We start from the raw sequence: 12,782 nt of genomic DNA on the forward strand, positions 1-12,782 counted from the left end.
CACAATACGAATGGTGAATCGATCACAACCCTGGAATACTTGTCTCTACTGAATACACAACAATCAACTCGTCACTTGATAATTTAGTTACTATTTAGAATCGTAGTATAATATAATCATATTAGTGGACTTTGATTTTAGCTGGATTGAATAACAATTTTAGTGATTTAGTGAGTAGTTTATACAAGTCTCTGTGGGTTCGACACTCAACTTATCATTATATTACTTGTCGACCACGTATACTTGCGTGTGCGTTTGAGAGCAACAATATACATTAGTGCCCGTTTGGACATAAAATTTGATGGAAGATTTTTTCAACAAAATTTCACTTTTTTCGAAATCAGGGTTTGTTCATAAAATTTTCAATTTTCACTTGAAGATGCATTTTAGAAATTTTCGAAAATTTGAAAAACTGCAAAAAACTAATTTTCAAAATTTACTCAAATCACTCACAAAACTTCAAAAACAATCCAAACTGAATTTTATGTCCAAACACAACTCTAAATTTCAAATACCATTTTCACTTGAAAAATATTTTCACCATTCTTTTTGAATTTTACAATTCTTATGTCCAAACGCCTACTAAATCCTTAAAATTTGTGCCAAAATAATACTAGAAGCCAAGAAGAAGAAAGTCTTGGACACGTAATGGATTTTTGAAGTATTATTTCTATATCTCTATGACCAAATCTAGCTACATTAGTATTACTCGTTAAATGGTTGATTCAATGTGATAGATTTGTCTTAAAAAACAAAAATTTCTGATCCGGAAGAGATAATATCAATCATTGAGCCGCACCCAAAATTTTGAGTTTTCCTTCGATAGCATGAAAAAATGAGTATCAGTCAACATGGGCACCACTACTTGCCTTTATCACTTTGCTTTATCCTTCTTAGTCAATCTTTTAAGGAGGGCAGAAAGGAGAAACAATATTAAATTTATTACGCAACTTGCAATTTGCAAAGATAATTCTTGGCATTTAATAGACAGTGACAATTTTTCAACTTACTTTAAGATAATTATGTTTGATACAAAATCCGGGAGCTGTAGTACTGCTGAAATTAAGCACATGGTTTGAATATCATATTTAAGTTATATCCATCGAAAGTATAAAGGCTTTTTATGTAATCTGTGAAGCTTAACCTATTATAACTTGTCGCTCTTTCCGTTTTAATTTATGTGAACTTATTTAATTAGACACAAAATTTAAACAAAAAATACTTTTGAAATTTATAGTCTTAAACAAGTCAAAAAGGGGTCAAGAATATTTGTGTAGTTATAAAAACTTCTCATTAAAGGTAAAATTGAAAGTTTAAGCTAAATTGTTTTCAAATTTAGAAAGGGGTTATTCTTTTTGGAACAGACTAAAAAGGAAATATGTTCACATAAATTGGAATGGAGAGAGTAGTTATTATTTTTATTATGTTGTTAATCAATACTTGGAGCAACGGTAAAGTTGTCTTCGTATAACCTACATGTTATGGGTTTGAGCCGTGAAAGCAGTCACTAATGCTTGCATTATATGATAATCTATTTACATCACACCCCTTGATCGTGCGGTTCTTTCCCGGACCCTAACGCGAGATGAGTTGTACCAAGCTGTCCTTTTTCTAATTAATATTTATCATGAATGTTTGCTTAAAGTTATTTTATTAATGACTTGATTATATAAATATTTTTTGCATTATCAATACATTTAACTTAAAGTACTCTTGAATGGCTGAGGCAAGAAGATGAGGTCTATATAAAGGCAGCAGCAAAAGCATACTTGATATGCTAACAGAGAAACCAGTGTTTTCTTTTTGTCAATGCACACTTACAATTTCTAGCATAACAAAAATAAAGGGGTCATCCATTTTCCACAGTCATGGCAGCTTGTCAAGTGGATGAAAATGGATATGATGATGGATATACAAAAGATGGAACAGTGGATCTCAAAGGCAATCCTGTTCTTCGATCCAAGAGAGGTGGATGGAAAGCTTGTTCCTTCATTGTTGGTATGGTATCTTACCTCCCTCTCTCCCCCCTCCACCCCCACCCCCCCACCCAAAAAAAAACTCCCCCATAGACGGACAACAATGGCATGACGCTTCAGCTTCAAATAAGTTAAGGTCGGCTATATAAATTCTTACTGTTTATATCGCTTCATTAGTCCTGCCAAAGCTCCATATGAATCATCAATGTCTAGTGTCTTTAATTTCTTTAGCTTATCCCTTTGTAAACCTGTAGGAATCATCTTCTACCCAAAACTTTTTTTACCTGATTAATCTCTTTGCCTCTTAAGCAATATATACTGTTATATCCTGTTGGGGCGGGGCTAGAACAAGACGTTCGGGTATGGCCGAAATCAGTAACCTTTGTTTAAAATATGTATTTGTTTTAAGAAATTCATAAAATATATATAATTTTTTTAATTAAAATCCAGTAAATTAAATATATTAGATTCCCGAATAAACTTCAAATTATAAATCTACCTCTGATATCCTAGCAAATAGTTGTTGCTTTTACACACACGTTTCATCCTCTTTTGGATGAATTGGTTTGCTGTGAGTTATCTTCCAATAATGCAAATCCCATGCTACTGTATTAAAATCTGTGTCCCACGATGAGAAAAAAAACATCGTTGAACTTAACTACCCGGCGAATTTAAGATTTGAATTTTATTGGTTCAATTTTTAATAATTTTAATTAGCATTAAACAATTATATTTTTAGATTTTATGAATTAAACTTTTAAATTATATTCCGTATTAAAAGTAATAATTTCAAATAAACTCAATATCGTAACACTGCATCCGCATATGATGTTAGGTCCTTCAACTAGGGATGCTTACTAGTGACATATCTTTAGGTCCCTACTTTATGTTGTATTCAATTTTCAAGAGAAGTTTCTTTTTTAAGTCAGGACTATGACAGTTTTTTCCGATTACACGTTGGTCTTTTTTTTCTAATTTATAAGCTACATCTTGATTACATTAAGTCTAATTAAAAAATTATGTTTGGCTGATTGTTAAGTCGACGAAAATTTAAGGATCCGTTTGGCCATGAATTTTGCCAAAATAAATTTAAAATTTATTTGGCAAACTCATGTATGGCCATAAATTTTGCCCATGCAAAATCTCAAATCCCAAACCCTAAATCCCAAAATCACCCCAATTGCTGATTTTGAGCCAAAATCTCAAAACTTGGGAATTATATATATGTTTTTCCAAAATAAAGTTGAGAAATATATTTTGAAAACGTATGTCCAAACACATTTTCATCTTCAAACCAAACTTCACCCAAATCAAATTTTTCAAAACACATTTGGAAATCTATAGTCAAACGCTAGCTAGGAAGCTTTTAGGACTTTCTTCTCCACCGAAGAGTTTCTGAAATGCCATGTGATGTAACTTGTAAGTCATGAAGTTGCATTTTATCAAGTAGTACATACAGTGAAGGACCCAGGATTTTGTGCAAGCTGGTTCAATTTTAGATGTATATAACTTTAGTCGTAAAATAGTAGTTGTCAAGTGGGTTCAAATAAATATTTATATAAAATTTATACAGCTTTAATCCTAATTTATACATATACACGGTATTATTTTTTTGGTGAAGCGGGTTCAGTTAAACCCGCCAGCCACCACTTGGGTCCACCACTGAGTACGTAACTGTGGAATCCATATTCTAAATAAAGAAAGACTCTCTTCATACCCAATTCCAAGAAAATGCATTCAAAATTGGGATTATCCTAAAGGTAGTTTACTCTAATGTCAGGCACCGTCTATGCCACATTTTTTGGGTACAGTTCTTTCTGAAATATTTTGTGCACCGAATTACCATGTTTCAGATTTACTCAGATATGCTTTAATGATACTCAGATATGCTTTAATTTCTCCATTCTTTGGGTATGTAATTTGGACTGTTTTGTTCCATATCTTTTGAGTCGCACCAACCCAAGTCTCCCAACCAACTCAACCATAATGAGTTAAACAACCAAAGACTAAGGAGCTCATTACTAAAGCTACCTATCATATCCAGAGGCAAACTTAATGTGAAATATTGAGGGGGTCACGAGGGTACTCCGTAAATTTTGGCAGGAATTTAGTATGTATATGCTTTAAAAATAATTAATTTAGGTCACTCGACACTCTGAACAACACTAAAAGCTTTTACGGAATTCTGATTAAGCAGAATACTATGCCCCTATCACGTTAAAATCCTGAGTCCACATCTGAACATATTAAACAGTTTGTCTCCTTACTTTCTCGTCTACCTTCATTTAAATAGTTTAACAATTCTCTTAATTGACTTACTTTTAAGTTGAATATTGCAGTTTATGAAGTGTTCGAACGTATGGCATATTATGGAATATCATCAAACTTGGTAATATACTTAACTGAGAAACTGCACCAAGGCACAGTGAAATCTTCAAACAATGTGACAAATTGGGTGGGCACAATTTGGATGACCCCTATCTTGGGCGCCTACTTTGCTGACGCTTTTCTTGGACGTTATTGGACTTTCTTGATTGCCTCTGCTATTTATCTCTTGGTACGTCACTACTCCTCCCACTCCAACTTATTACACAATCTCTATAATAGTCTTATTTGTTATTTTTTTGGTTGCTATGGTAAAATAATGTCATATAGCATGTATATTATAGTATAATATAAAAAACGATTCCGAAAAAAGTTTGGCCATTATAATAAAAACTTATATGACTGTTATAGAGAAATTTGACTGTATCTGTATTTTTTGTAAAAATACAACTTGTTTCGGGTTGAGTCGCAACACTTGTACTTCGTCATAGAACAACACAACATCTTAGTATAATCGCCTAGTGCCAAAAGTATGTTGGACATGTTTGAAACCTATGTTATGAGTCGTAACCTACGGTTAAACCTCTCTATAACACTTTATTTTTTGCTTCTATGTGGAGTGTTGTTATATAAGACATATATTGTAATTTAACATGAAAAAATTTAGTTGTTAAAATAAAGTATTAATATTATAGACGATGACTGTTATAGAGAGGTTGGACCGTATTATATATTCCATCGTTACATTAAATATGTCATGTCGACAAGTTACTGATTTTCTTAGAAGATTTATGACTATTATGGGGTGCAATATTTCCTTATATCAAACTTGTTGAGTTCATTTTGTGAAATAAAAATTTACTTACCAAAAACTTGTTGAGCTCATGTTATCAAATTGATGCTTAGTAATCGATTGCATAAAAAGTCTACTCAAAATGTCTTGATAGCTAGGGTAAGTCGGTTTAAATAAAAAAAAAGTTTCATTTACTCCTTCAATACTTCATTTTCTTAATTAAATTTGACGTTGAAAATTTTTTCCTTTTATTTATTTCATATGAACTTTTCAGATGGTGACATAAATAGACCCATACTTGTACGTTTGTCTCTTGTCGCATCCTACAACAATTTTGATTATTTTAATTGGCTATAGGTCATCAAAATGATAAATTGACCATGAATGGTCATGCTCTTGTACTAAAATATAAATTAAGGATAAGGCCATTGCTAACTTGAAGGCAAATCCGATGTACAAAGTGTTTGATATTCGCATAGGGTTTGGGGAAGAATCATACTTATAAGCATATGATGCAGGTAACCTACACTTAATGCAAGCATTAGTGGTTGCTCCACTACTCAAACTTATGACCTAAAAGTCATACGAAAATAATTTTACCGATACTCCAAAGCTGTAAAACAAAAGCTATAAAACAAATAGAAAAGATGAAGTCATGACAAAGGTAACAGTACTACTCCCTCTATATCAATTTAGATAAGGTAGAGTGACTCAACAAGGAGTTTAAGAGAAAAAGGGAAGACTTTTAAAACTTATGATCTTAAAAGCTTTATGGGGTCATGATATTTGTATGGTTATAAAATTTTCTCATTAAGGATAAAACAGATAAAATGAAAAATTTAAAGTTGAATTATTTTCAATTAAAGAAACACAAAAATATTTCTTGTACTTAGCATTTGTCAGCTCAGTCCATTATTGTGACTCTAATTGACGTTCCTAGTATCTAGCTAGAGAGAATCTATTTTTGGAATTTTCCTTGCTTATTCCAATAAGATACAGACACCCCCCCCCCTCCCCCGGCCCCCCAACCCACCCTTTTTCTTTTCTTATTTAGTTTGTTTTCTTGTGCAAGTAGGTGGTGCGCTTATCCAGAAAATTACTTCAAATTAATCATGATATACATTAATTTGTTTCTTATTAAGATTTGAAGTTTTTTTATTTATTCTTTTAAATGCTTAACCAGCGGACCAAGTAGTCCAAATTAACCATGTGGTATAATTCTATATTATTTATACAGAATTTGTTATTTTTTGCATATTATTTATATGTGTATTCAGTGAAATTTTCCGGCGAAGCGATGTCACATGATACCGCTTGGCCTAAGATAAATCCACCCCTGGTCACGAATATAAACCCTACATCGGATCATAAAGGACAGTCTTGTGCATAGAGTATCTCGCATTCTCTCATGGTTCGGAGAAGTGTCGCACCCAAGCAGTGGCGGAGCCACATTGAATCAAGGGGTGTCAAGCGACACCCCTTTGCCGAAAAATTACACTATATTGCTATATAAATTTTTTTATTTATGTATATTTACTATACATTGACACCCTTGACTTTTCGATGTATCCAATTATTTATATTTTGACACCCCTTGATAAAAATTCTGACTCCGTCACTGATCCCAAGGGTATGATCTAAACAACCTATCCTAATGCAAGTATTGATGTCTGCTTCCACGGCTCGAACCGAGACCTATAGATCAAAATGAGACAACTTTACTGTTGCTCTAAGGTTAAACCCTAGCAGAATGAACTGTAAACTTGATAATTAAGATATTTATTGAGTTTTGAACCATTCCTGAGCCGAGGGTCTACCTGAAACAGCCTCTCTGCCTTCTTAAAGGCTAAGGTTAGGTCTGCATATACTCTACCCTCCCAGACCTCATTTGTGGGACTATGCTGATATGTTGTTGTTATACTACTGAATTTTGAACCATGCGTGAGCTAATCATTATATATGGTATGTCACTAGTATTGTATATACTTATACCATGATTAACCAACGTTTATTAAAAATTGTAACAGGGTATGTCTCTACTAACACTAGCTGTATCAATCCATGGCCTAAAGCCTCCTCCTTGTGCCAGTCCAACTGCAGCTAACTGCAAGAAAGCATCCACACTTCAACTAGCTGTGTTTTTTGGTGCACTCTACACCTTAGCCGTCGGCACCGGCGGCACGAAGCCCAATATATCGACAATCGGCGCCGATCAATTCGACGAGTTTCATCCAAAAGAAAAATCTCAAAAACTTTCATTTTTCAATTGGTGGATGTTTAGTATTTTCTTGGGAACTCTCTTTGCTAACACTGTGCTTGTGTATATTCAAGACAATGTGGGCTGGACTCTTGGGTATGGGCTTCCAACAGTGGGCCTTGGTATATCAATAATGATATTTTTGGCTGGATCATCTTTTTATAGGCATAAAAAGCCCAGAGGAAGCCCATTTACAAGAATGGCTAAGGTCATTATAGCTGCCTTAAGGAAATGGAAAGTTACAGTCCCTACTGATCCAAAAGAGTTGTATGAGCTTGATTTGGGAGAATATACCAAAAATGGAAAAGTCAGAATTGACTCCACACCTACATTGAGGTTTGTATTTAATTTTGTCTTTTAGTTATCTTAAACTAATAATGGACGTAAAGAAATTTCAGGGCAAGTTACACATTTGGCCGGTCGGCTAAAAATAATTACATCTAATAGACAAAATAGTCTTTTAATTATTTTCCTATTTTTTAGCACTTTGAAATCACCTAAAAGTTTGGTTACTAAATATTTTTTTCATTTGAACTATATGGGAAGTATTAATATTTAGGTCTTTCAAATCGATTAGCATTTTACATACCTTACATATTAATTTTCTAATATTTAATATTTTAAATATTATTATGTACATAGAGTTTAAGAAATTAGATATACTAATATAATATAGGAGTACTAATTATGATTAAAGAGAATACATAATAAAGTGTGACTAGTTTAATGAATTTTAAATTTTGACAATTGTAAAATTTGTATGGTATCAAAAATATTAGAACTTTTCAAAATGGAAGGAGTGTCATGAAAATTGGAATGAGGGACTACTTGTTTTGTTTATGTCCATTGTTTATATAGGTCTCTAAACCATACATAACAAGAAAACACACACACTAAAATAGGATAAGAAAGAAAAGAAGAGGAAAAAGAATCCCAAGAGTATTTTTGTATTCGAAATGGCATCTCTACCTTCACAAGATAGGTGTAAGATATGCATACACACTATCAAAAGCTGACTCACGATTTGAAGGTCGGGGTGCACTTTTGAGTTCAACCAAATTCTGCTTTTTATATAGGGGTTCATCTACTAATATATCACTATTTTCTAAAGACATATATATGTGGAATTTTTGCCGAACTTTACGGGTGCTGATGACCCCTCTCGATATAGCATATGTTCGCCTCTGCACACTACCCTCCCAGACCCCACTTGTGGGATTACACTAGGTTTATTATTGTTGTTGCTATTTGTTTTGGATGACGTAATAATCCGGTAAAACATTTTGTTGCAGGTTTCTGAATAAAGCTTGTGTGAAAACAGATACAAATGATCCATGGATGTTATGTTCAGTAACTCAAGTGGAAGAAACTAAGCAAATGCTAAGGATGATACCAATCTTGATAGCTACATTCATTCCAAGCACAATGATAGCTCAAATCAACACACTTTTTGTCAAACAAGGCACAACCCTAAAGAGAAACATTGGTAATTTCAGTATCCCTCCAGCTAGTTTAGGTGCATTCGTTACCATATCGTTGCTAGTCTCCGTTGTGCTCTACGATCGTTTCTTCATGAAAATCGCCAAAAGACTGACGAAAAATCCAAGAGGTATAAATATACTTCAAAGAATGGGAATTGGAATGGCATTCCATATTCTGATCATGTTAGTAGCATCGTTCGTCGAAAGGCATAGACTTAGTGTAGCTAAGGATAATGGCCTAGTTGAAAATGGTAAACAAGTACCATTATCTATATTGATTTTGCTACCTCAGTTTATTCTTATGGGAACAGCTGATGCATTTTTGGAAGTAGCTAAGATTGAGTTCTTTTATGATCAAGCACCAGAAGGAATGAAGAGTTTAGGAACTTCTTATTCTATGACAAGTCTTGGAGTTGGGAATTTCATTAGTAGTTTCTTGCTTTCAACAGTTTCTGATATTACTAAAAAGCATGGGAATCACAGAGGATGGATCTTAAACAACTTGAATGCATCTCATCTTGACTATTACTATGCGTTATTCGCGGTACTTAACTTATTGAACTTCATCTTTTTCTTGTTTGTGAGCAAGTTTTATGTGTATAAAGCTGAAGTCTCAGATTCATTGGCTGTGCTAAGGCAAGAATTGGAGATTGGATCAAAACATAGGGTGACTAATAGCCAAGAAGCTTCAACCAACACACAAATTTGATGGTAGGATATTAACTAACCTATTTAGTTAGGTAGTGTACTATATAGTTAGGTAATATTTGATGGCGCGGATCCTCCAAAATTGGCACAACGCATGTCGGATCTTCCGAAAATGCATGTCACTTCAGACATATCGGATCCTCCAAATATTATGTATTTTTGGAGGATCCGACATGAGTGCTGCAGCATTTTTGGAGAATTCGATCGTCGTAGCTACATAGTCCAATAATTTTCTTCATCATTCTCTCCTGTCTCTTTGTTATGATTTTCACACGATTGTAATGATAATCAGTTAAATTTAGTTCTTTCGAGGTATGAAATGTGTGTATCTTCTTGAGCAGCATTTTCAATTCCATAGCTGGTATTTATAAAGGAAATGGTTCTTTATATGGGTTGAATATGATGGTCTGTTTAAGCTCTTCTAAAAAAGGCAGCACAGTGTACTAAGCTCCCGCTATGTGCGGGGTGCGAGAAAGGATCGGATCACAAGGATCTATTGTACACAGTCTTACCCTGTATTTCTGCAAGAAACTGTTTCCATGGCTTGAATCCGTGACCTCCGGGTCACATGACAGCAATTTTACCAGTTACGCCAAGACTCCCCTTCAACTCATATACTAATATAATAATATTCCTTCACTATATACAATAATATGTGGTCAATAGTAATCTCACAAGTAATACAAAACATATCAAAAGAATTATACATTAGAGCATTCCACCACAAGTGTAAAGTACTGATAATGCCTTGTCCAATAAAGAAGAAAAGAAAGAAAAATTAGTACACTGCTTCCTCAAGTAACTCTAGTACTCCAGCAGCCTTTTAACTTATCATCTTTTCTTTAAAATCCTTCAAATGAATCAACCTAATAGCAGATTCCCTGCAAAATGTTCTTCTTTTCTTCCCTTTTTCCCTTTCCTGTTTATTTTTCAATACATTTGGTTCTTTTTCTATAAGTATGTTGGCCTGTTTTCTCAATATGGCCTCTTCTTCTAAGTTGCTTAAACTCGGGTGTGGGTGCATGATGTAGGTGAGGATCTTTCATGATCTAAATTTTAAGATTCGAGGTTACGGATCCAGGTAGAACTACTAGTACAGAGATTCGGCTACAAATAATTCAAATATCTAAAAAAAAAAGAGATACAAAAACATCTCTAAATTATTTATATTATGCGAAAAACATACAAGGTCTCTGAGAAGGAGAAAATATTGATTAATACAAAAATTTCTATATATAAATTATTCCATTTTCTTCAATTTCACCCTAGCTTTTGTTTTAATTTCAGAAATCATTGTATCTGTGCCAAATTTCTTGGCCGATTTTGGTCAAAGCACACAAAATTGGTTGACCTTATGCGGTACAGATCCCACACCCGTGTCGTATCTACATGGATACGACACCGAAAGTGAAGATTCCGAGCAACTTAGCTATTTTTTGCTAATTGGAATGTTTTCTTCAAAAACTCATTAGCAACTTTATCATTTCTATGACAAATTACCCTCAAGATTGTATTAGGATCTGATCTGTTCCATCTTCATGTTGTTGGAGGCATAGGTATTTCCTATCCTGATTGTATACGGTCGAAGTTGGGCTCAACTATTGCACGACAGATTGCGATTGAAACGCGATGGGTTGAAGATCGACCTCGGGATCCATCGAACCGACATACGAGGTCAGGATGCCCGTCTTCGAGAACATCGAGTCCATGGTCCCGGAATCAACCTTGACCCCGAATGAGCTCGAGGAAACATTGTCAGACCGAATAACGGGAGGCAAAATATCCGCAACCGGTCGGGTATCACGGCTCGAATCTCACCACGTATCAATGAAAAACCCGCTAATTAGCAAATCATGAGATCTTTTACCTTTTATAGAATTGTACCTAAAATAGGACTCCTCTACTATATAAAGGGGGTCTGATCATTTGTAAAACACATTGTAACTCGCATCCCAAAGCATTATAGTACTATTTCATTTCAGCAAACCACTGCTCTTATGTATTTGATATCATTTGAATTACATCTGCTTCAAGTGAAACTTACATTTCAAGACTATAATTGTTCAAGTCACACGGTTTGAATTTACTTTATTATTGTTCGTTTTATTTATAATTCAATTTATCGCTTTGTGTCAAATTAGTCCACGTATCCTTAAAACCACTTATAAATTCTATTGCTATCCAATTTTGAGGGTAAACAGTTTGGCACCCACCGTGGGGCTAAGGATAATAGTGATTATTTGATACAAATTTCCATAACACACACTATTTTACACTTGTTCTTTGAAGCGTCTCTGATTTCAGGCTTAAGCTCAAAATGTCAAACTCACAATTAGCACCTTTACTTGCTGACAATGAGTCTGGTCACCACGGTGAAAATAATAACATATCATCCGGTAATGAGGTACCGCCCGCTGATCCCCTAGGAATTCCAATTGAGGACTTGTTGGATTCTAATTCGCATATGGATATCGATACAAGCTTCCCTACTGACCCCGAGAATAGCATATGTGGTGGAGCCCGGTTGACAACCCAGAATACTCAAAACAAATGAGGAGACGGGATCAATCTACGGATGATCTTTGAAATGTTACAAGCTCAACAGGCAGCAATAGCTCAGTTACAAAACCAAAGCCACGTACCGAGCAAAATCAAGCCTGATTCATCTTGAGAGACTACCCGCAAAGAGGAACAGCTCACGGAGAGGTCGAGTAGGAACGAGTCGGGTAATAACCCCGAGATCATAAAAATGCTTGAGGAACTGACGAAACGAAAAGAATCAGGGGAAAAGAAAATCAAAGCGAACGACAAAAAGGTGAAAACCTACAATTCCAGGGTCGACCAGATCCCGGGAGCACCGCCGATATTGAAAGGCTTGGATTACAAGAATTTTATACAAAAACCTTTCCCTCCGAGTGCAGCTCCAAAGTTGATCCATAAAACATTCTGCATGCCCGAGATTCCTAAGTACAACAGGACGACTGATCTAAACGAGCATGTCACTTCATACACATGCTCCATCAAAGGAAACGACTTGGATGATGATGAGATCGAGTCTGTCTTGCTGAATAAATTCGGAGAAACCTTGTCAAAGCGAGCTATGATATTGACTCATTTGCTATGCTTGCAGACTCTTTTGTGAAAGCATACGCTGGGGCTATCATGGTCGAAACCAGGAAGTCGAACCTCTTCAAAGTAAGGTAGAAGGATAATGAAATGCTTAGAGAGTTCGTATCTCAGTT

General features: G+C 34.7%; 1 protein-coding gene across 1 annotated transcript; it reads left to right on the forward strand.

Moving 5' to 3' along the window:
* Positions 1-1,705: 1,705 nt before the first annotated feature.
* On the forward strand, positions 1,706-9,860 carry LOC107777890 (protein NRT1/ PTR FAMILY 5.2-like). The gene is made up of 4 exons (XM_016598054.2): positions 1,706-1,998; positions 4,316-4,533; positions 7,122-7,687; positions 8,644-9,860. The coding sequence occupies exons 1-4, from the start codon at positions 1,869-1,871 to the stop codon at positions 9,539-9,541; spliced, it is 1,812 nt and encodes a 603-aa protein (XP_016453540.1). The 5' UTR covers positions 1,706-1,868; the 3' UTR covers positions 9,542-9,860.
* Positions 9,861-12,782: the final 2,922 nt, after the last annotated feature.

Source organism: Nicotiana tabacum, chromosome 18 (assembly GCF_000715075.1).
Source record: "Nicotiana tabacum cultivar K326 chromosome 18, ASM71507v2, whole genome shotgun sequence".
NCBI classification, from domain to species: domain Eukaryota; kingdom Viridiplantae; phylum Streptophyta; class Magnoliopsida; order Solanales; family Solanaceae; genus Nicotiana; species Nicotiana tabacum.

Bases quoted from the DNA above. Each gene is read 5' to 3' on its own strand.
- LOC107777890 (XM_016598054.2), top strand. From the start codon at position 1,869: ATGGCAGCTTGTCAAGTGGATGAAAATGGATATGATGATGGATATACA. The intron at 1,999-4,315 runs GTATGGTATCTT...TGAATATTGCAG, and splicing joins AGCTTGTTCCTTCATTGTTG to TTTATGAAGTGTTCGAACGT. The intron at 7,688-8,643 runs GTTTGTATTTAA...ATTTTGTTGCAG, and splicing joins GACTCCACACCTACATTGAG to GTTTCTGAATAAAGCTTGTG.